Source organism: Somniosus microcephalus, unplaced genomic scaffold, assembly GCF_052327205.1.
Source record: "Somniosus microcephalus isolate GS21.2 unplaced genomic scaffold, FLI_Smic_1.0 unresolved_chr3, whole genome shotgun sequence".
In the NCBI taxonomy this organism is placed as follows: domain Eukaryota; kingdom Metazoa; phylum Chordata; class Chondrichthyes; order Squaliformes; family Somniosidae; genus Somniosus; species Somniosus microcephalus.
Genome location: NW_028225181.1, coordinates 2,670,221 through 2,693,835, shown reverse-complemented (window position 1 = coordinate 2,693,835; position 23,615 = coordinate 2,670,221). Strand labels below are relative to the sequence as shown.

Genomic DNA, 23,615 nt, shown 5'->3' with positions numbered 1-23,615 from the left:
CATCAGTTCAGGGTCTGACTCTGTGATTGTTGTTCCAGTTCTGGTGGATGGCAGATTCCTGAGACTCGGGTTCCACGCGATCGCTGCTCCACACACGTCTCAGGCTGGTTAAATGGTAATTTCAGACTTTATAATCTCAGATTTACATTCACTCTCCAGCACTGTTCACCTCGGTTATTTCTTCAATATTTGCAAACCTCGTTTCAGGTTTTCATCCCACGGTGGGACAGGGAGAAGTGGCGAGGACAGTTTGTTTTACCGGGGGTAGCGGTCCCTGTCACTGGACCGGGGAGATCAAGATCAGAAACTGCACCAGTTACTTCGTTTATGAGTTGAAGCCGGCACCCGGGTGTAACTCTGCTTATTGCACAGGTACTTGGGGGGGGGCAACGGTCAGGAACTCGGGGTGGGGCAAAGGTCAGGATCTCGGCTGGGGAAAGGTCAGGAACTTGAGGGGACAGTGGGCATGGAGTTCTGGGGGGAAACGGTCAAAAACTCGAGTGGGCAAAGGTCAGGAATTGGTGCAAATGTCAGGAACTCGGGGGGCAAAGGCCAGGAACTCGATGTGGAAAAGGTCAGGAAAACTAGGTCGGTGAGAGAAGGTCGGTACTTGGGGGGGTGGGGGGGAGAGATAAGTTCAGGAACTCAGTGGGGGGTGAGAGAAGGTCAGGAACTCAGTGGGGGGTGAGAGAAGGTCAGGAACTCGGGGTTTATAGAGAAGGTCAGGATCTCCGGGTGTGCGAGAATAGGTCAGGAACTCAGTGTGGGGGAGAGAAGGTCAGGATCTCGGTGTGGGCGAGAATAGGTCAGGAACTCAGTGTGGGGGAGAGAAGGTCAGGATCTCGGTGTGGGCGAGAATAGGTCAGGAACTCAGTTTGGGGGAGAGAAGGTCAGGAACTCGGGGTTTATAGAGAAGGTCAGGATCTCGGCGTGGGCGAGAATAGGTCAGGAACTCGGTGTGGGGAGTGAAGGTGACAAAGTCGGTGTGGGGAGAGAAGGACAGGAACTCGGTGTGGGGGAGAGAAGGTCAGGAACTCGGTGTGGGGGAGAGAAGGTCAGGATCTCCGTGTGAGTGAGAATAGATCAGGAACTTGGTGTGGGGGAGAGAATGTCAGGAACTCGGTGTGGGGAGAGAAGGTCAGGAGCTCGGTGTGGGGAGAGAAGGTCAGGAAGTCGGGGTTTATAGAGAAGGTCAGGATCTCGGCGTGGGCGAGAATAGGTCAGGAACTCGGTGTGGGGAGAGAAGGTCAGGAAGTCGGGGTTTATAAAGAAGGTCAGGATCTCGGCGTGGGCGAGAATAGGTCAGGAACTCGGTGTGGGGAGCGAAGGTGACAAAGTCGGTGTGGGGAGAGAAGGACAGGAACTCGGTGTGGGCGAGAGAAGGTCTGGATCTCGGTGTGGGCGAGAGAAGGTCAGGATCTCGGTGTGGGCGAGAGAAGGTCAGGAACTCGGTGTGGGCGGGAGAAGGTCAGGATCTCGGTGTGGGCGTGAGAAGGTCAGGAACTCGGTGTGAGCAAGAGAAGGTCAGGATCTCGGTGTGAGCGTGAGAAGGTCAGGATCTCGGTGTGAGCGTGAGAAGGTCAGGAACTCTTGTGGGGAGAGAAGGTCAGGAAGTCGGTGTGGGCAGGAGAAGGTCAGGATCTCGGTGTGGGCGAGAGAAGGTCAGGAACTCGGTGTGGGCGAGAGAAGGTCAGGAACTCGGTGTGGGCGGGAGAAGGTCAGGATCTCGGTGTGGGTGAGAGAAGGTCAGGAACTCTGTGTGGGTGAGCGAATGTCAGGAACTCGGTGTGGGGAGAGAAGGTGAGGAACTCGGTGTGGGGAGAGAAGGTCAGGAACTCGGTGTGGGGAGAGAAGGACAGGAACTCGGTGTGCACGAGAGGTCAGGATCTCGGTGTGGGGGAGAGAAGGTCAGGAACTCGGTGTGGGGAGAGAAGGTCAGGAACTCGGTGTGGGGAGAGAAGGTCAGGAACTCGGTGTGGGGAGAGAAGGTCAGGAACTCGGTGTGCGCGAGAGGTCAGGAACTCGGTGTGGGCGCCAGCAGGACAGAGCTTGTTGTGGGCGAGAGAAGGTCAGGGACTCGGGGTGGGGGTAAAGAAGGTCAGGAACTCGGGGTGGGGGAAAAGGTCAGGAACTCGGGGTGGGGGGAAAAGAAGGTCAGGAACTCGGGGTGGGGAAAAGATGGTCAGGAACTCGGTGTGGGGGGAAAAAGGGTCAGGAACTCGGGGTGGGGGGAAAGAAGGTCAGGAACTCGGGGTGGGATGAGAGAAGGTCAGGAACTCGGGGCGGGGGAAAGAAGATCAGGAACTCGGGTTGGGGGGAAAGAATGTCAGGAACTCGGGGTGGGGGAAAGAAGGTCAGGATCTCGGGGTGGGGGGAAAGAAGGTCAGGAACTCGGGGTGGGGGAAAGAAGGTCGGGTACTCGGGGTGGGGGGCAAGAAGTTCAGGAAATCGGGGTGGGGGAAAGAAGGTCAGGAACTCGGGGTGGGGGAAAGAAGGTCGGGTACTCGGGGTGGGGGAAAGAAGGTCAAGAACTCGGGGTGGGGGGAAAGAAGGTCAGGAACTCAGTGTGGGGGAAAGGGGGTCAGGAACTCGTGGTGGGGGAAAGAAGGTCAGGAACTCGGGGTGGGGCAAAAAAGGTCAGGAACTCGGTGTGGGGGGAAGGAAGGTCAGGAACGTCAGGAACTCGAGGTGTGGGAACGCAGGTCAGGAATTCGGGGTGGGGGAAAGAAGGTAAGGAACTCTGGGTGTGGGAAAGATGGTCAGGAACTCGGGTTGGGGGAAAGAAGGTCAGGAACTCGGGGTGGGGGTAAAGAAGGTCAGGAACTCGGTGTGGGGGGATAGACGATCAGGAACTCGGGGTGAGGGGAACGAAGTTCAGGATCTCGGGGTTGGGGAAAGAAGGTTAGGAACTCGGGGTGGGGGAAAGAGGGTCAGGAACTCGGGGTGGGGGAATGAAGGTCAGGAACTCGAGATGGGAGAAAGAAGGTCAGGAACTCGGGGTGGGGCGAAAGAAGGTAAGGAACTCGGGGTGGGGGAAAGAAGGTCAGGATCTCGTGGTGGTGGGAAAGAAGGTCAGGAACTCGGGGTAGGGGAAAGAAGGTCAGGAACTCGGGGTGGGTTGAAAGACGGTCAGGAACTCGGGGTCGGGGGAATGAAGTTCAGGATCTCGGGGTGGGGGAAAGAAGGTCAGGAACTCGGGGTGGGGGGAAAGAAGGTCAGGAACTCTGGGTCGGGGAGAGATGGTCAAGAACTCGGGGTGGGGGAAAGAAAGTCAGGAACACAGGGTGGGGGGAAAGAAGGTCAGGAACTCTGGGTTAGGGAAAGAAGGTGAGGCACTCGGGGTGGGGGGAAATATGGTCAGGAACTAAGGGTTGTCGGAAAGAAGGTTAGGAACTCGGGGTGGGGGGAAAGAAGGTCAGGAACTCGGGGAAGGGGAAAGAAGGTCAGGAACTCGGGGTGGGGGGAAAGAAGGTCAGGAACTCGGGGTGGGGGAAAGAGGGTCAGGAACTCGGGGAAGGGGAAAGAAGGTCAGGAACTCGGGGTGGGGGGAAAGAAGGTCAGGAACTCGGGGTGGGGGAAAGAGGGTCAGGAACTCGGGGAAGGGGAAAGAAGGTCAGGAACTCGGGGTGGGGGGAAAGAAGGTCAGGAACTCGGGGTGGGGGAAAGGTCAGGAACTCGGGGGAGGGGAAAGAAGGTCAGGAACTCGGGGTGGAGGAAAGAGGGTCAGGAACTCGGGGTGGGGGAATAAATATCAGGAAGTCGGGGTGGGGGGAAAGAAGGTCAGGAACTCGGGGTGGGGGAAAGAAGGTCAGGAACTCGGGGTGGGGGAAAGAGGGTCAGGAACTCGGAGGAGGGGAAAGATGTTCAGGAAGTCGGGGTGGGGGAAAGAGGGTCAGGAACTCGGGGTGGGGGAAAAAATGTCAGGAAGTCGGGGTGGGGGGTCAGGAACTCGGGGTGTGTGAAAGAAGGTCAGGAACTCGGGGTGGGGGAAAGAAGGTCAGGAACTCGGGGTGGGGGAAAGAGGGTCAGGAAATTGGGGTGGGGGAAAGAGGGTCAGGAACTCGGGGGAGGGGAAAGAAGGTCAGCGACTCGTGGTGGTGGGAAAGAAGGTCGGGTACTCGGGGTGGGGAAAGAATATCAGGAACTCGAGGTGGGAGAAAGAAGGTCAGGAACTCGGGGTGGGGGGAAAGAAGGTCAGGAGCTCGGGGTGGGGGGCAAGAATGTCAGGAACTCTGGGTGGGGAAAGAAGGTCAGGCACTCGGGGTGGGGGAAAGAAGGTCAAGAACTCGGGGTGGGGGTAAGTAGGTCAGGATCTCGGGGTGGGGGGAAAGAAGGTCAGGAACTCGGGGTGGAGGAAAGAAGGCCAGGAACTCGGGGTGGGGGGAAAGAAGGTCAGGCACTCGGGGTGGTGGAACGAAGGTCAGGAACTCGGGGTGGGGGGAAAAAATGTCAGGAACTCGGGGTGGGTGGAAAGAAGGTCAGGAAGTCAGGGCAGGGGGAAAGAAGGTCATGAACTCGGGGTGGGAGAAAGAGGGTCAGGAACTCGGGGTGGGGGAAAGAAGGTCAGGAACTCGGGGTGGGGGAAAGAAGGTCAGGAACTCGGGGTGGGGGGAAAGAAGGTCAGGAACTCGGGGTGGGGGGAAAGAAGGTCATGAACTCTTGGTGGGGGAATGAAGGTCAGGAACTCGAGGTGGGAGAAAGAATGTCAGGAACTCGGGGTGGGGGAAAGAGGGTCAGGAACTCGGGGTGGGGGGAAAGAAGTTCAGGAACTCGGGGTGGGGGGAAAGAAGGTCATGAACTCGGGGTGGGGGGATAGAAGGTCTGGAACTCGGGGTGGGGGGAAAGAAGGTCTGGAACTCGGGGTGGGGGAATGAAGGTCAGGAACACGGGGTGGGGGGAAAGAAGGTCAGGAACTCGGGGTGGAGGGAAACACAGTCAGGAACTCGGAGTGGGGGTAGAGATGGTCAGGAAATCGGTGTGGGGGGAAAGAAGGTCCGGTACTCGGGGTGGGGGAAAGAAGGTCAGGAACTGGGGGTGGGGGAAAGAAGGTCAGGAACTCGGGGTGGGGGAAAGAAGGTCAGGAACTCGGGGTGGGGGAAAGAAGGTCAGGAAACCTAGGTGGGTGAAAGAAGGTCTGGAACTCGGGATGGGGGGAAAGAAGGTTAGGAACTCGGGGTGGGGGGAAAGACGGTCAGGAACTTGGAGTGGGGGAAAGAAGGTCAGGAACTCGGGGTGGCGGAATGAATGTCAGGAACACAGGGCGGGGGGAAAGAAGGTCAGGAACTCGGGGTGGGGGAAAGAGGGTCAGGAACTCGGGGTGGGGGAAAAAATGTCAGGAAGTCGGGGTGGGGGGAAAGAAGGTCAGGAACTCGGGGTGGGTGAAAGAGGGTCAGGAACTCGGGGTGTGTGAAAGAAGGTCAGGAACTCGGGGTGGGGGAAGAAGGTCAGGAACTTCGGGGGTGGGGGAGAGAAGGTCAGCGACTCGTGGTGGTGGGGAAAGAAGGTCAGGAACTCGAGGTGGGAGAAAGAAGGTCAGGAACTCTGGGTGGGGGGAAAGAAGGTCAGGAGCTCGGGGTGGGGGGAAAGAAGGTCAGGAACTCTGGGTGGGAGAAAGAAGGTCAGGCACTCGGGGGTGGGTGAAAGAAGGTCAAGAACTCGGGGTTGGGGGTAAGTAGTCAGGATCTCGGGGTGGGGGGAAAGAATGTCAGGAACTCGGGGTGGAGGAAAGAAGGCCAGGAACTCGGGTGGGGGAAAGAAGGTCAGGCACTCGGGGTGGGGGAAAGAAGGTCAGGAACTCGGGGTGGGGGGGAAATAATGTCAGGAACTCGAGGTGGGTGGAAAGAAGGTCAGGAACTCAGGGCAGGGGGAAAGAAGGTCATGAACTCGGGGAGGGGGGACGGGGAATGTAGGTCAGGAACTCGGGGTGGGAGAAAGAGGGTCAGGAACTCGGGGTGGGGGGAAAGAAGGTCAGGAACTCGGGGTGGGGGAAAGAAGGTCAGGAACTCGGGGTGGGGGGAAAGAAGGTCAGGAACACGGGTGGGGTGAAAGAAGGTCATGAACTCTGGGTGGGGGAATGAAGGTCAGGAACTCGGGGTGGGGGATGTAGGTCAGGAACTCGGGGTGGGGGGATAGAAAGTCAGGAACTCGGGGTGGGGGGAAAGAAGTTCGGGAACTCGGGGTGGGGGAAAGAAGTTCAGGAACTCGGGGTGGGGGAAAGAAGGTCAGGAACACGGGGTAGGGGGAAAGAAGGTCAGGAACTCGGGGTGGAGGGAAAGAGAGTCAGGAACTCGGAGTGGGGGTAGAGATGGTCAGGAACTCGGTGTGGGGGGAAAGAAGGTCCGGTACTCGGGGTGGGGGAAAGAAGGTCAAGAACTGGGGGTGGGGGAAAGAAGGTCAGGAACTCGGGGTGGGGGAAAGAAGGTTATGAAATCTAGGTGGGTGAAAGAAGGTCAGGAACTCGGGATGGGGGGAAAGAAGGTTAGGAACTCGGGGTGGGGGGAAAGACGGTCAGGAACTCGAGGTGGGGGAAAGAATGTCAGGAACTCGGGGTGGGGGGAAAGAAGGTCAGGAACTCAGGGTGGGGGAAAGAATGTCAGGAACTCGAGGTGGGAGAAAGACGGTCAGGAACTCGAGGTGGGAGAAAGAAGGTCAGGAACTCGGGGTGGGGGGAAAGAAGGTCAGGAACTCAGGGTGGGGGAAAGAATGTCAGGAACTCGAGGTGGGAGAAAGAAGGTCAGGAACTCGGGGTGGGGGGGAAAGAAGGTCAGGAACTCGGGGTGGGAGCAGAGAAGGTCAGGAACTCGGGTGGGTGGAATGAATGTCAGGAACTCGGGGTGGGGGGAATAGACGGTCAGGATCTCAGGGTGGGGGGAGAGATGGTCAGGAACTCGGGGTGGGGGAAAAAAAGTCAGGAACACAGGGTGGGGGGAAAGAGGGTCAGGAACTCGGGGTGGGGGAATGAAGGTCAGGAACTCGAGGTGGGAGAAAGAAGGTCAGGAACTCGGGGTGGGGGAAAGAAGGTCAGGATCTCGTGGTGGTAGGAAAGAAGGTCAGGAACTCGGGGTGGGGGAAAGAAAGTCAGGAACTCGGGGTGGGGGGAAAGAAGGTCAGGAACTCGGGGTCGGGGGATTGAAGTTCAGGATCTCGGGGTGGGGGAAAGAAGGTCAGGAACTCGGGGTGGGGGAAAGAAGGTCAGGAACTCGGGGTGGGGGAAAGACGATCAGGAACTCGGGGTCGGGGGATTGAAGTTCAGAATCTCGGGGTGGGGGAAAGAAGGTCAGGAACTCGGGGTGGGTGGAAGGAAGGTCAGGGACTCTGGGTCGGGGAGAGATGGTCAGGAACTCGGGGTGGGGGAAAGAATGTCAGGAACTCAGGGTGGGGGGAAAGAAGGTCAGGAACTCAGGGTGGGGGGAAAGAAGGTCAGGAACTCTGGGTTCGGGAAAGAAGGTGAGGCACTCGGGGTGGGGGGAAATATGGTCAGGAACTCAGGGTTGGGGGAAAGAAGGTCAGGAACTACGGGTGTGGGAGAGATGGTCAGGAACTCGTGGTGGGGGAAAGAAGGTCAGGAACTCGGGGTGAGGGAAAGAAGGTCAGGAACTGGGGTGCGGGAAAAAGGTCAGGAACTTGGGGTGGGGGAAAGAGGGTCAGGAACTCGGGGTGGGGGAAAGAAGGTCAGGAACTCGGGGTGGGGGAAAGAGGGTCAGGAACTCGGGGGGGGGGGCAAAGGTCAGGAACTCGTGGTGGGGGAAAGAAGGTCAGGAACTCGGGGTGAGGGAAAGAGGGTCAGGAACTCGGGGTGGGTGAAAGAGGGTCAGGAACTCGGGGTGTGTGAAAGAAGGTCAGGAACTCGGGGTGGGGGGAAAGAAGTTCAGGCACTCGGGGTGGGGGAAAGAAGGTCAGGAACTCGGGGTGGGGGGAACTAATGTCAGGAACTCGGGGTGGGTTGAAAGAAGGTCAGGAACTCAGGGCAGGGGGAAAGAAGGTCAGGAACTCGGGGAGGGGGGAAAAAAGGTCAGGAGCTCGGGGTGGGAGAAAGAGGGTCAGGAACTCGGGGTGGTGGAAAGAAGGTCAGGAACTCAGGGCAGGGGGAAAGAAGGTCAGGAGCTCGGGGAGGGGGGAAAGAAGGTCAGGAACTCGGGGTGGGAGAAAGAGGGTCAGGAACTCGGGGTGTGGGAAAGAAGGTCAGGAGCTCGGGGTGGGGGGTAAGAAGGTCAGGTTCTCGGGGTGGGGGAAAGAATGTCAGGAACACGGGGTGGGGGGAAAGAAGGTCAGGATCTCGGGGTGGAGGGAAAGACAGTCAGGAACTCGGAGTGGGGGTAGTGATGGTCAGGAACTCGGGGTGGGGGGAAAGAAGGTCAGGAACTCGGGGTGGGGGAAAGAAGGTCAGGAACACGGGGTGGGGGGAAAGAATGTCAGGAACTCGGGGTGGAGGGAAAGACAGTCAGGAACTCGGAGTGGGGGTAGAGATGGTCAGGAACTCGGGGTGGGGGGAAAGAAGGTCCGGTACTCGGGGTGGAGGAAAGAATGTCAGGAACTGGGGGTGGGGGAAAGAAGGTCAGGAACTCGGGGTGGGGGAAAAAAGGTCAGGAAATCGAGGTGGGAGAAAGAAGGTCAGGAACTCGGGGTGGGGGGAAAGAAGGTTAGGAACTCGGGGTGGGGGGAAAGACGGTCAGGAACTTGGAGTGGGGGAAAGAAGGTCAGGAACTCGGGGTGGCGGAATGAATGTCAGGAACACAGGGCGGGGGGAAAGAAGGTCAGGAACTCGGGGTGGGGGAAAGAGGGTCAGGAACTCGGGGTGGGGGAAAAAATGTCAGGAAGTCGGGGTGGGGGGAAAGAAGGTCAGGAACTCGGGGTGGGTGAAAGAGGGTCAGGAACTCGGGGTGTGTGAAAGAAGGTCAGGAACTCGGGGTGGGGGAAAGAAGGTCAGGAACTCGGGGTGGGGGAGAGAAGGTCAGCGACTCGTGGTGGTGGGAAAGAAGGTCAGGAACTCGAGGTGGGAGAAAGAAGGTCAGGAACTCTGGGTGGGGGGAAAGAAGGTCAGGAGCTCGGGGTGGGGGGAAAGAAGGTCAGGAACTCTGGGTGGGAGAAAGAAGGTCAGGCACTCGGGGTGGGTGAAAGAAGGTCAAGAACTCGGGGCGGGGGTAAGTAGGTCAGGATCTCGGGGTGGGGGGAAAGAAGGTCAGGAACTCGGGGTGGAGGAAAGAAGGCCAGGAACTCGGGGTGGGGGGAAAGAAGGTCAGGCACTCGGGGTGGGGGAAAGAAGGTCAGGAACTCGGGGTGGGGGGAAATAATGTCAGGAACTCGAGGTGGGTGGAAAGAAGGTCAGGAACTCAGGGCAGGGGGAAAGAAGGTCATGAACTCGGGGAGGGGGGAATGTAGGTCAGGAACTCGGGGTGGGAGAAAGAGGGTCAGGAACTCGGGGTGGGGGAAAGAAGGTCAGGAACTCGGGGTGGGGGAAAGAAGGTCAGGAACTCGGGGTGGGGGGAAAGAAGGTCAGGAACACGGGGTGGGGTGAAAGAAGGTCATGAACTCTGGGTGGGGGAATGAAGGTCAGGAACTCGGGGTGGGGGAATGTAGGTCAGGAACTCGGGGTGGGGGGATAGAAAGTCAGGAACTCGGGGTGGGGGGAAAGAAGTTCAGGAACTCGGGGTGGGGGAAAGAAGGTCAGGAACACGGGGTAGGGGGAAAGAAGGTCAGGAACTCGGGGTGGAGGGAAAGAGAGTCAGGAACTCGGAGTGGGGGTAGAGATGGTCAGGAACTCGGTGTGGGGGGAAAGAAGGTCCGGTACTCGGGGTGGGGGAAAGAAGGTCAAGAACTGGGGGTGGGGGAAAGAAGGTCAGGAACTCGGGGTGGGGGAAAGAAGGTTATGAAATCTAGGTGGGTGAAAGAAGGTCAGGAACTCGGGATGGGGGGAAAGAAGGTTAGGAACTCGGGGTGGGGGGAAAGACGGTCAGGAACTCGAGGTGGGAGAAAGAAGGTCAGGAACTCGGGGTGGGGGGAAAGAAGGTCAGGAACTCAGGGTGGGGGAAAGAATGTCAGGAACTCGAGGTGGGAGAAAGAAGGTCAGGAACTCGGGGTGGGGGGGAAAGAAGGTCAGGAACTCGGGGTGGGAGCAGAGAAGGTCAGGAACTCGGGTGGGTGGAATGAATGTCAGGAACTCGGGGTGGGGGGAATAGACGGTCAGGAACTCAGGGTGGGGGGAGAGATGGTCAGGAACTCGGGGTGGGGGAAAAAAAGTCAGGAACACAGGGTGGGGGGAAAGAGGGTCAGGAACTCGGGGTGGGGGAATGAAGGTCAGGAACTCGAGGTGGGAGAAAGAAGGTCAGGAACTCGGGGTGGGGGAAAGAAGGTCAGGATCTCGTGGTGGTAGGAAAGAAGGTCAGGAACTCGGGGTGGGGGAAAGAAAGTCAGGAACTCGGGGTGGGGGGAAAGAAGGTCAGGAACTCGGGGTCGGGGGATTGAAGTTCAGGATCTCGGGGTGGGGGAAAGAAGGTCAGGAACTCGGGGTGGGGGAAAGAAGGTCAGGAACTCGGGGTGGGGGAAAGACGATCAGGAACTCGGGGTCGGGGGATTGAAGTTCAGAATCTCGGGGTGGGGGAAAGAAGGTCAGGAACTCGGGGTGGGTGGAAGGAAGGTCAGGGACTCTGGGTCGGGGAGAGATGGTCAGGAACTCGGGGTGGGGGAAAGAATGTCAGGAACTCAGGGTGGGGGGAAAGAAGGTCAGGAACTCAGGGTGGGGGGAAAGAAGGTCAGGAACTCTGGGTTCGGGAAAGAAGGTGAGGCACTCGGGGTGGGGGGAAATATGGTCAGGAACTCAGGGTTGGGGGAAAGAAGGTCAGGAACTACGGGTGTGGGAGAGATGGTCAGGAACTCGTGGTGGGGGAAAGAAGGTCAGGAACTCGGGGTGAGGGAAAGAAGGTCAGGAACTGGGGTGCGGGAAAAAGGTCAGGAACTTGGGGTGGGGGAAAGAGGGTCAGGAACTCGGGGTGGGGGAAAGAAGGTCAGGAACTCGGGGTGGGGGAAAGAGGGTCAGGAACTCGGGGGGGGGGCAAAGGTCAGGAACTCGTGGTGGGGGAAAGAAGGTCAGGAACTCGGGGTGAGGGAAAGAGGGTCAGGAACTCGGGGTGGGTGAAAGAGGGTCAGGAACTCGGGGTGTGTGAAAGAAGGTCAGGAACTCGGGGTGGGGGGAAAGAAGTTCAGGCACTCGGGGTGGGGGAAAGAAGGTCAGGAACTCGGGGTGGGGGGAACTAATGTCAGGAACTCGGGGTGGGTTGAAAGAAGGTCAGGAACTCAGGGCAGGGGGAAAGAAGGTCAGGAACTCGGGGAGGGGGGAAAGAAGGTCAGGAGCTCGGGGTGGGAGAAAGAGGGTCAGGAACTCGGGGTGGTGGAAAGAAGGTCAGGAACTCAGGGCAGGGGGAAAGAAGGTCAGGAGCTCGGGGAGGGGGGAAAGAAGGTCAGGAACTCGGGGTGGGAGAAAGAGGGTCAGGAACTCGGGGTGTGGGAAAGAAGGTCAGGAGCTCGGGGTGGGGGGTAAGAAGGTCAGGTTCTCGGGGTGGGGGAAAGAATGTCAGGAACACGGGGTGGGGGGAAAGAAGGTCAGGATCTCGGGGTGGAGGGAAAGACAGTCAGGAACTCGGAGTGGGGGTAGTGATGGTCAGGAACTCGGGGTGGGGGGAAAGAAGGTCAGGAACTCGGGGTGGGGGAAAGAAGGTCAGGAACACGGGGTGGGGGGAAAGAATGTCAGGAACTCGGGGTGGAGGGAAAGACAGTCAGGAACTCGGAGTGGGGGTAGAGATGGTCAGGAACTCGGGGTGGGGGGAAAGAAGGTCCGGTACTCGGGGTGGGGGAAAGAATGTCAGGAACTGGGGGTGGGGGAAAGAAGGTCAGGAACTCGGGGTGGGGGAAAAAAGGTCAGGAAATCGAGGTGGGAGAAAGAAGGTCAGGAACTCGGGGTGGGGGGAAAGAAGGTTAGGAACTCGGGGTGGGGGGAAAGACGGTCAGGAACTTGGAGTGGGGGTAAGAAGGTCAGGAACTCGGGGTGGGGGAATGAATGTCAGGAACACAGGGTGGGTGGAAAGAAGGTCAGGAACTCTGGGTGGGGGAAAGAAGGTCAGGCATTCGGGGTGGTGGAATGAATGTCAGGAACACAGGGTGGGTGGAAAGAAGGTCAGGAACTCGGGGTGGGGGGAAAGAAGGTCAGGAACTCGGGGTGGGGGGAAAGAAGGTCAGGAACTCAGGGTGGGGGAAAGAATGTCAGGAACTCGAGGTGGGAGAAAGAAGGTCAGGAACTCGGGGTGGGGGGAAAGAAGGTCAGGAACTCAGGGTGGGGGAAAGAATGTCAGGAACTCGAGGTGGGAGAAAGAAGGTCAGGAACTCGGGGTGGGGGGAAAGAAGGTCAGGAACTCGGGGTGGGAGCAGAGAAGGTCAGGAACTCGGGGTGGGTGGAATGAAGGTCAGGAACTCGGGGTGGGGGGAATAGACGGTCAGGAACTCAGGGTGGGGGGAGAGATGGTCAGGAACTCGGGGTGGGGGAAAGACAGTCAGGAACACAGGGTGGGGGGAAAGAGGGTCAGGAACTCGGGGAGGGGGAATGAAGGTCAGGAACTCGGGGTGGGAGAAAAACGGTAAGAATCTCGGGGTGGGGCGAAAGAAGGTCAGGAACTCGGGGTGGGGGAAAGAAGGTCAGCAACTCGGGGTGGGGGGAAAGAAGTTCAGGAACTCGGGGTGGGGGGAAAGAAGGTCAGGAACTCTGGGTCGGGGAGAGATGGTCAGGAACTCGGGGTGGGGAAAGAAAGTCAGGAACTCAGTTTTGGGGTAAAGAAGGTCAGGACTTGGGGTGGGGGAAGCACGGTCAGGAACTACGTTTGTGGGAGAGATGGTCAGGAACTCGTGGTGGGGGAAAGAAGGTCAGGAACTCGGTGTGGGGGAAAGAAGGTCAGGAACTTGGGGTGGGGGAAAGAAGGTCAGGAACACGGGGTGGGGTGAAAGAAGGTCATGAACTCTGGGTGGGGGAATGAAGGTCAGGAACTCGGGGTGGGGGAATGTAGGTCAGGAACTCGGGGTGGGGGGATAGAAAGTCAGGAACTCGGGGTGGGGGGAAAGAAGTTCAGGAACTCGGGGTGGGGGAAAGAAGGTCAGGAACACGGGGTAGGGGGAAAGAAGGTCAGGAACTCGGGGTGGAGGGAAAGAGAGTCAGGAACTCGGAGTGGGGGTAGAGATGGTCAGGAACTCGGTGTGGGGGGAAAGAAGGTCCGGTACTCGGGGTGGGGGAAAGAAGGTCAAGAACTGGGGGTGGGGGAAAGAAGGTCAGGAACTCGGGGTGGGGGAAAGAAGGTTATGAAATCTAGGTGGGTGAAAGAAGGTCAGGAACTCGGGATGGGGGGAAAGAAGGTTAGGAACTCGGGGTGGGGGGAAAGACGGTCAGGAACTCGAGGTGGGAGAAAGAAGGTCAGGAACTCGGGGTGGGGGGAAAGAAGGTCAGGAACTCAGGGTGGGGGAAAGAATGTCAGGAACTCGAGGTGGGAGAAAGAAGGTCAGGAACTCGGGGTGGGGGGGAAAGAAGGTCAGGAACTCGGGGTGGGAGCAGAGAAGGTCAGGAACTCGGGTGGGTGGAATGAATGTCAGGAACTCGGGGTGGGGGGAATAGACGGTCAGGAACTCAGGGTGGGGGGAGAGATGGTCAGGAACTCGGGGTGGGGGAAAAAAAGTCAGGAACACAGGGTGGGGGGAAAGAGGGTCAGGAACTCGGGGTGGGGGAATGAAGGTCAGGAACTCGAGGTGGGAGAAAGAAGGTCAGGAACTCGGGGTGGGGGAAAGAAGGTCAGGATCTCGTGGTGGTAGGAAAGAAGGTCAGGAACTCGGGGTGGGGGAAAGAAAGTCAGGAACTCGGGGTGGGGGGAAAGAAGGTCAGGAACTCGGGGTCGGGGGATTGAAGTTCAGGATCTCGGGGTGGGGGAAAGAAGGTCAGGAACTCGGGGTGGGGGAAAGAAGGTCAGGAACTCGGGGTGGGGGAAAGACGATCAGGAACTCGGGGTCGGGGGATTGAAGTTCAGAATCTCGGGGTGGGGGAAAGAAGGTCAGGAACTCGGGGTGGGTGGAAGGAAGGTCAGGGACTCTGGGTCGGGGAGAGATGGTCAGGAACTCGGGGTGGGGGAAAGAATGTCAGGAACTCAGGGTGGGGGGAAAGAAGGTCAGGAACTCAGGGTGGGGGGAAAGAAGGTCAGGAACTCTGGGTTCGGGAAAGAAGGTGAGGCACTCGGGGTGGGGGGAAATATGGTCAGGAACTCAGGGTTGGGGGAAAGAAGGTCAGGAACTACGGGTGTGGGAGAGATGGTCAGGAACTCGTGGTGGGGGAAAGAAGGTCAGGAACTCGGGGTGAGGGAAAGAAGGTCAGGAACTGGGGTGCGGGAAAAAGGTCAGGAACTTGGGGTGGGGGAAAGAGGGTCAGGAACTCGGGGTGGGGGAAAGAAGGTCAGGAACTCGGGGTGGGGGAAAGAGGGTCAGGAACTCGGGGGGGGGGCAAAGGTCAGGAACTCGTGGTGGGGGAAAGAAGGTCAGGAACTCGGGGTGAGGGAAAGAGGGTCAGGAACTCGGGGTGGGTGAAAGAGGGTCAGGAACTCGGGGTGTGTGAAAGAAGGTCAGGAACTCGGGGTGGGGGGAAAGAAGTTCAGGCACTCGGGGTGGGGGAAAGAAGGTCAGGAACTCGGGGTGGGGGGAACTAATGTCAGGAACTCGGGGTGGGTTGAAAGAAGGTCAGGAACTCAGGGCAGGGGGAAAGAAGGTCAGGAACTCGGGGAGGGGGGAAAGAAGGTCAGGAGCTCGGGGTGGGAGAAAGAGGGTCAGGAACTCGGGGTGGTGGAAAGAAGGTCAGGAACTCAGGGCAGGGGGAAAGAAGGTCAGGAGCTCGGGGAGGGGGGAAAGAAGGTCAGGAACTCGGGGTGGGAGAAAGAGGGTCAGGAACTCGGGGTGTGGGAAAGAAGGTCAGGAGCTCGGGGTGGGGGGTAAGAAGGTCAGGTTCTCGGGGTGGGGGAAAGAATGTCAGGAACACGGGGTGGGGGGAAAGAAGGTCAGGATCTCGGGGTGGAGGGAAAGACAGTCAGGAACTCGGAGTGGGGGTAGTGATGGTCAGGAACTCGGGGTGGGGGGAAAGAAGGTCAGGAACTCGGGGTGGGGGAAAGAAGGTCAGGAACACGGGGTGGGGGGAAAGAATGTCAGGAACTCGGGGTGGAGGGAAAGACAGTCAGGAACTCGGAGTGGGGGTAGAGATGGTCAGGAACTCGGGGTGGGGGGAAAGAAGGTCCGGTACTCGGGGTGGGGGAAAGAATGTCAGGAACTGGGGGTGGGGGAAAGAAGGTCAGGAACTCGGGGTGGGGGAAAAAAGGTCAGGAAATCGAGGTGGGAGAAAGAAGGTCAGGAACTCGGGGTGGGGGGAAAGAAGGTTAGGAACTCGGGGTGGGGGGAAAGACGGTCAGGAACTTGGAGTGGGGGTAAGAAGGTCAGGAACTCGGGGTGGGGGAATGAATGTCAGGAACACAGGGTGGGTGGAAAGAAGGTCAGGAACTCTGGGTGGGGGAAAGAAGGTCAGGCATTCGGGGTGGTGGAATGAATGTCAGGAACACAGGGTGGGTGGAAAGAAGGTCAGGAACTCGGGGTGGGGGGAAAGAAGGTCAGGAACTCGGGGTGGGGGGAAAGAAGGTCAGGAACTCAGGGTGGGGGAAAGAATGTCAGGAACTCGAGGTGGGAGAAAGAAGGTCAGGAACTCGGGGTGGGGGGAAAGAAGGTCAGGAACTCAGGGTGGGGGAAAGAATGTCAGGAACTCGAGGTGGGAGAAAGAAGGTCAGGAACTCGGGGTGGGGGGAAAGAAGGTCAGGAACTCGGGGTGGGAGCAGAGAAGGTCAGGAACTCGGGGTGGGTGGAATGAAGGTCAGGAACTCGGGGTGGGGGGAATAGACTGTCAGGAACTCAGGGTGGGGGGAGAGATGGTCAGGAACTCGGGGTGGGGGAAAGACAGTCAGGAACACAGGGTGGGGGGAAAGAGGGTCAGGAACTCGGGGAGGGGGAATGAAGGTCAGGAACTCGGGGTGGGAGAAAAACGGTAAGAATCTCGGGGTGGGGCGAAAGAAGGTCAGGAACTCGGGGTGGGGGAAAGAAGGTCAGCAACTCGGGGTGGGGGGAAAGAAGTTCAGGAACTCGGGGTGGGGGGAAAGAAGGTCAGGAACTCTGGGTCGGGGAGAGATGGTCAGGAACTCGGGGTGGGGAAAGAAAGTCAGGAACTCAGTTTTGGGGTAAAGAAGGTCAGGACTTGGGGTGGGGGAAGCACGGTCAGGAACTACGTTTGTGGGAGAGATGGTCAGGAACTCGTGGTGGGGGAAAGAAGGTCAGGAACTCGGTGTGGGGGAAAGAAGGTCAGGAACTTGGGGTGGGGGAAAGAGGGTCAGGAACTCGGGGTGGGGGAAATAAGGTCAGGAACTCGGGGTGGGGGAAACAGGGTCAGGAACTCGGGGTGGGGGAAAAAAGGTCAGGATGTCGGGGTGGGGGGAAAGAAGGTCAGGAACTCGGGGTGGGTGAAAGAGGGTCAGCAACTCGTGGTGGCGGGAAACAAAGTCGGGTACTCGGGGTGGGGAAAGAATATCAGGAACTCCACGTGGGAGAAAGAAGGTCAGGAACTCGGGTTGGGGGAAAGAAGGACAGGAACTCGGGGTGGGGGGAAAGAAGGTCAGGAGCTCGGGGTGGGGGGAAAGAAGGTCAGGAACTCTGGGTGGGGGAAAGAAGGTCAGGCACTCGGGGTGGGGTAAAGAAGGTCAGGAACTCGGGGTGGGTGTAAGTAGGTCAGGAACTCAGGGTGGGGGGAAAGAAGGTCAGGAACTCGGGGTGGGGGAAAGAAGGTCAGGAACTCGGGGTGTGGGGAAAGAAGGTCAGGCACTCGGGGTGGGGGAAAGAAGGTCAGGAACTCGGGGTGGGGGGAAATAATGTCAGGAACTCGGGGTGGGTGGAAAGAAGGTCAGGAACTCAGGGCAGGGGGAAAGAAGGTCAGGAACTCGGGGAGGGGGGAAGGAAGGTCAGGAACTCGGGGTGGGAGAAAGAGGGTCAGGAACTCGGGGTGGGGGAAAGAATGTCAGGAACTCGGGGTGGGGTAAAGAAGGTCAGGAACTCGGGGTGTGGGAAAGAATGTCAGGAACACGGGGTGGGGGGAAAGAAGGTCAGGAACTCGGGGTGGAGGGAAAGACAGTCAGGAGCTCGGAGTGGGGATAGAGATGGTCAGGAACTCGGGGTGGGGGGAAAGAAGGTCGGGTACTCGGGGTGGGGGAAAGAAGGTCAGGAACTGGGGGTGGGGGAAAGAAGGTCAGGAACTCGGGGTGGGGGAAAGAAGGTCAGGAAATCGAGGTGGGAGAAAGAAGGTCAGGAACTCGGGGTGGGGGGAAAGAAGTTCAGGAACTCGGGGTGGGGGGAAAGACGTTCAGGAACTTGGAGTTGGGGAAAGAAGTTTAGGAACTCGGGGTGGGGGAATGAATGTCAGGAACACAGGGTGGGGGAAAGAAGGTCAGGAACTCTGGGTGGGGGAAAGAAGGTCAGGCATTCGGGGTGGGGGAAAGAATGTCAGGAACTCGAGGTGGGAGAAAGAAGGTCAGGAACTCGGGCTGGGGGGAAATAAGGTCAGGAACTCAGGGTGGGGGAAAGAATGTCAGGAACTCGAGGTGGGACAAAGAAGGTCAGGAACTCGGGGTGGGGGGAAAGAAGGTCAGGAACTCGGGGTGGGAGCAGAGAAGGTCAGGAACTCGGGGTGGGTGGAAAGAAGGTCAGGAACTCGGGGTGGGGGGAATAGACGGTCAGGAACTCGGGGTGGGGGGAGAGATGGTCAGGAACTTGGGGTGGGGGAAAGAAAGTCAGGGACACAGGGTGGGGGGAAAGAAGGTCAGGAACTCTGGGTGTGATGAGGGAAGGTCAGGAACTCGGGGTGGGGGGGATAGAATGTCAGGAACTCGGGGTGGGGGATAGAAGGTCAGGAACTCGGTGTGGGGCAAAGAATGTCAGGAACTCGGGGTGGTGGAAAGCGGGTCAGGAACTCGAGGTGGGAGAAAGAAGGTCAGGAACTCGGGGTGGGGGGAAAGAAGGTCAGGAACTCGGAGTGGGGGGAAAGAAGGTCATGAACTCTGGGTGGGGGAATGAACGTCAGGAACTCGAGGTGGGAGAAAGAAGGTCATGAACTCTGGGTGGGGGAAAGAGGGTCAGGAACTCGGGGTGGGGGAAAGAAGGTCAGGAACTCGGGGTGGGGGAAAGAAGGTCAGGAACACGGGGTGGGGGGAAAGAAGGTCAGGAACTCGGGGTGGAGGGAAAGACAGTCAGGAACTCGGAGTGGGGGTAGAGATGGTCAGGAACTCGGGGTGGGGGGAAAGAAGGTCCGGTACTCGGGGTGGGGGAAAGAATGTCAGGAACTGGGGTTGGGGGAAAGAAGGTCAGGAACTCGGGGTGGGGGGAAAGAAGGTCAGGAACTCGGGGTGGGGGGAAAGACGGTCAGGAACATGGAGTGGGGGAAAGAAGGTCAGGAACTCGGGGTGGGGGAAAGAATGTCAGGAACACAGGGTGGGGGGAAAGAAGGTCAGGAACTCTGGGTGGGGGGAAAGAAGGACAGGAACTCAGGGTGGGGGAAAGAATGTCAGGAACTCGAGGTGGGAGAAAGAAGGTCAGGAACTCGGGGTGGGGGGAAAGAAGGACAGGAACTCAGGGTGGGGGAAAGAATGTCAGGAACTCGAGGTGGGAGAAAGAAGGTCAGGAACTCGGGGTGGGGGGAAAGAAGGTCAGGAACGCGGGGTGGGAGCAGAGAAGGTCAGGACCTCGGGGTGGGTGGAAAGAAGGTCAGGAACTCGGGGTGGGGGGAATAGACAGTCAGGAACTCGGGGTGGGGGGAGAGATGGTCAGGAACTCGGGGTGGGGGAAAGAAAGTCAGGAACACAGGGTGGGGGGAAAGAAGGTCAGGAACTCTGAGTGGAATGAGGGAAGGTCAGGAACTCGGTGTGGAGGGATAGAATGTCAGGAACTCGGGGTGGGGGAAAGAAGGTCAGGAACTCGGTGTGGGGCAAAGAATTTCAGGAACTCGGGGTAGTGGAAAGAGGGTCAGGAACTCGAGGTGGAAGAAAGAAGGTCAGGAATTCGGGGTGGGGGGAAAGAAGTTCAGGAACTCGGGGTGGGGGGAAAGAAGGTCATGAACTCTGGGTGGGGGAATGAAGGTCAGTAACTCGAGGTGGGAGAAATAATGTCAGGAACTCGGGGTGTGGGAAAGGGGGTCAGGAACTCGGGGTGGGGGGAAAGAAGGTCAGGAACTCGGGGTGGGGGGAAAGAAGGTAAGGAACTCGGGGTGGGGGGAAAGAAGGTCAGGAACTCGGAGTGGGTTAAAGAAGGTCAGGAACTCGGGGTGGGGGGAAAGACGGTCAGGAACTCGGAGTCGGGGGAAAGAATGTCAGGAACTTGGGGTGGGGGAAAGAGGGACAGGAACTCGGGGTTGGGGGAAAGAAGGTCAGGAACTCGGGGTGGGATAATGAAGTTCAGGAACTTGGGGTGGGGGAAAGAAGTTCAGGAACTCGGGGTGGAGGGAAAGAAGGTCAGGATCTCGGGGTGGGGGAAAGAAGGTCAGGAACTCGGGGTGGGGGAAAGAATGCCAGGAACTCGGGGTGGGGTGAGGGAAGGTCAGGAACTCGGGGTGGGGGGGAAAGAAGGTTCAGGAACTCGGGGTGGGTGAAAGAAGGTCAGGAACTCGGGGTGGGGGAAACACAGTCAAGAACTCGGGGTGGGGGGAAAGAAGGTCAGGAACTCGGGGTGGAGGGAAAGACAGTCAGGAACTCGGAGTGGGGGTAGAGATGGTCAGGAACTCGGGGTGGGGGGAAAGAAGGTCCGGTACTCGGGGTGGGGGAAAGAAGGTCAGGAACTGGGGTTGGTGGAAAGAAGGTCAGGAACATGGAGTGGGGGAAAGAAGGTCAGGAACTCGGAGTGGGGGGAAAGAAGGTCAGGAACTCGGGGTGGGGGGAAAGACGGTCAGGAACATGGAGTGGGGGAAAGAAGGTCAGCAACTCGGGGTGGGGGAAAGAATGTCAGGAACACAGGGTGGGGGGACAGCAGGTCAGGAACTCTGGGTGGGGGAAAGAAGGTCAGGCATTCGGGGTGGGGGAAAGAATGTCAGGAACTCGAGGTGGGAGAAAGAAGGTCAGGAACTCGGGGTGGGGGGAAAGAAGGACAGGAACTCAGGGTGGGGGAAAGAATGTCAGGAACTCGAGGTGGGAGAAAGAAGGTCAGGAACTCGGGGTGGGGGGAAAGAAGGAAAGGAACTCAGGGTGGGGGAAAGAATGTCAGGAACTCGAGGTGGGAGAAAGAAGGTCAGGAACTCGGGGTGGGGGGAAAGAAGGTCAGGAACTCGGGGTGGGAGCAGAGAAGGTCAGGACCTCGGGGTGGGTGGAAAGAAGGTCAGGAACTCGGGGTGGGAGGAATAGACGGTCAGGAACTCGGGGTGGGGGGAGAGATGGTCAGGAACTCGGGGTGGGGGAAAGAAAGTCAGGAACAGAGGGTGGGGGGAAAGAAGGTCAGGAACTCTGGGTGGGATGAGGGAAGGTCAGCAACTCGGTGTGGAGGGATACAATGTCAGGAACTCGGGGTGGGGGAAAGAAGGTCAGGAACTCGGTGTGGGGCAAAGAATGTCAGGAACTCGGGGTAGTGGAAAGAGGGTCAGGAACTCGAGGTGGAAGAAAGAAGGTCAGGATTTCGGGGTGGGGGGAAAGAAGGTCAGGAACTCGGGGTGGGGGGAAAGAAGGTCATGAACTCTGGGTGGGGGAATGAAGGTCAGTAACTCGAGGTGGGAGAAATAATGTCGGAACTCGGGTTGTGGGAAAGGGGGTCAGGAACTCGGGGTGGGGGGAAAGAAGGTCAGGAACTCGGGGTGGGGGGAAAGAAGGTAAGGAACTCGGGGTGGGGGGAAAGAAGGTCAGGAACTCGGGGTGGGTTAAAGAAGGTCAGGAACTCGGGGTGGGGGGAAAGACGGTCAGGAACTCGGAGTCGGGGGAAAGAATGTCAGGAACTTGGGGTGGGGGAAAGAGGGACAGGAACTCGGGGTTGGGGGAAAGAAGGTCAGGAACTCGGGGTGGGTGAATGAAGTTCAGGAACTTGGGGTGGGGGAAAGAAGTTCAGGAACTCGGGGTGGAGGGAAAGAAGGTCAGGATCTCGGGGTGGGGGAAAGAAGGTCAGGAACTCGGGGTGGGGGAAAGAAGGTCAGGAACTCGGGGTGAGGGGAAAGAAGGTCAGGAACTCGGGGTGGGGGGGAAAGAAGGTTCAGGAACTCGGGGTGGGGGAAACACAGTCAAGAACTCGGGGTGGGGAAAGAAGGTCAGGATCTCAGGGTGAGGGGAAAGAAGGTCAGGAACTCGGGGTGGGGGAAAGAAGGTCAGGAACTCGGGGGCGGTAAGAAGGTCAGGAACTCGGGGGGGGGAAAGAAGGTCAGGAACTCGGGGTGGGGGGAGAGAAGGTCAGGAACTCGGGTTTGGGAGAGAAGGTCAGGAACTCGGGGTGGGGGAAAGAAGGTGAGGAACTCGGGGTGGGGGGAAAGAAGTTCAGGAACTCGGGGTGTGGGGTTTGAACGTCAGGAACTCGGTGGGGGGAAAAGACGATCAGGAACTCGGGGTGAGCGGAACCAAGTTCAGGATCTCGAGGTGGGGGAAAGAAGGTGAGGAACTCTGGGTCGGGGGAAAGAAGGTCAGGAACTCGGGGTGGGGGGAAAGAAGTTCGGGAACTCGAGGTGGCTGAGAGATGGTCAGGAACACGGGGTGGGGGAAAGAATTACAGGAACCCGGGGTGGGGGTAAGAAGGTCAGGAACTCGGGGTATGGGAAAGAAGGTCAGGCACTCGGGGTGGGTGAAAGAAGGTCAGGAACTCGGGGTGGGGGAAAGAAGGTCAGGAACTCTGGGTGGAGGGAAAGAAGGTCAGGAACTCGGGGTGGGGGGAAAGGGGGTCAGGAACTTGGGGTGCAGAAACACAGTCAGGAATTCGGGGTGGGGCAAAGAGGGTCAGGAACTCGGGGTGGGGGAAAGAAGGTCAGGAACTCGGGGTGGGGGGAAAGAAGTTCAGGAACTCGGGGTGGGTGTAAATAAGTTCAGGAACTCGGGGTGGGGTGAAAGAAGTTCAGGAACTCGGGGTGGGTGAGAGATGGTCAGGAACTCGGGGTGTGGGGAAAGAAATTCAGGAACTCTGGGTGGGGGAAAGAAGGTCAGGAACTCGGGGTGGGGGAAAGAAGGTCAGGCACTCGGGGTGGGGGTTAAGAAGGTCAGGAACTCGGGGTGGGGGGAACGATGGTCAGGAACTCGGGGAGGGGGGAAAGAAGGTCAGGAACTCTAGGTGGGGGAAAGAAGGTCAGGAACTCAGGTTGTGGGGAAAGAAGGTCAGGAACTCTAGGTGGGGGAAAGAAGGTCAGGAACTCGGGGTGGGGGGAAAGAAGGTCAGGAACTCGGGGTGGGGGGAACGATGGTCAGGAACTCGGGGAGGGGGGAAAGAAGGTCAGGAACTCTAGGTGGGGGAAAGAAGGTCAGGAACTCAGGTTGTGGGGAAAGAAGGTCAGGAACTCTAGGTGGGGGAAAGAAGGTCAGGAACTCGGGGTGGGGGGAAAGAAGGTCAGGAACTCGGGGTGGGGGAAAGAGGGTCAGGAACTCGGGGTGGAGGAAAGAAGGTCAGGAACTCGGGGTGGGGCAAAGAATGTCAGGAACTCGGGGTGGGTGGAAAGAGGGTCAGGAACTCGGGTTGGGGAAAGAGGGTCAGGAACTCGGGGTGGGGGAAAGAAGGTCAGGACCTCGGGGTGGGGGAAAGAAGGTCAGCAACTCGGGGTGGGGGGAAAGAAGGTCAGGAACTCTGGGTGAGGGGAAAGAAGGTCAGGATCTCGGGGGGGGGAAGAAGGTCAGGAACTCGGGGTGGGGGAAAGAAGGTCAGGAACTCGGGGTGGGGGGAGAGAAGGTGAGGAAATCGTGGTGGGGGGAAAGAAGGTCAGGATCTTGGGGTGGGGGGAAAGAAGGTGAGGAATTCGGGGTGGGGGGAAAGAAGGTCAGGAAATCGGGGTGTTGGGATTGAACGTCAGGAACTCGGTGGGAGGGAAAGATGATCAGGAACTCGGGTTGAGCGGAACCAAGTTCTGGATCTCGAGGTGGGGGAAAGAAGGTGAGGAACTCTGGGTCGGGGGAAAGAAGGTCAGGAACTCGGGGTGGGGGGAAAGAAGTTCAGGAACTCGGGGTGGCTGAGAGATGGTCAGGAACTCGGGGTGGGGGAAAGAAGTTCAGGACCTCGGGGTGGGGGTAAGAACGTCAGGAACTCGGGGTGGGGGAAAGAAGGTCAGGCACTCGGGGTGGGTGAAAGAATGTCAGGAACTCGGGGTGGGGTGAGGGAAGGTCAGGAACTCGGGGTGGGGGGGAATAGACGGTCAGGAACTCGGGGTGGGGGGAGAGATGGTCAGGAACTCGGGGTGGGGGAAAGAAAGTCAGGGACACAGGGTGGGGGGAAAGAAGGTCAGGAACTCTGGGTGTGATGAGGGAAGGTCAGGAACTCGGGGTGGGGGGAAAGAAGGTCCGGTATTCGGGGTGGGGGAAAGAAGGTCAGGA

General features: G+C 58.6%; 1 protein-coding gene across 1 annotated transcript in view; it reads left to right on the top strand.

Moving 5' to 3' along the window:
• LOC147091172 (uncharacterized) overlaps positions 1-23,615 on the top strand; it is a 201,895-nt gene that overhangs the window by 23,928 nt on the left and 154,352 nt on the right. The window contains exons 4-5 of the mRNA XM_085976668.1: positions 39-115; positions 208-372. Coding sequence (XP_085832794.1) covers positions 39-115; positions 208-372 — 242 coding nt within the window. The remainder of the gene's footprint in view (positions 1-38; positions 116-207; positions 373-23,615) is intronic.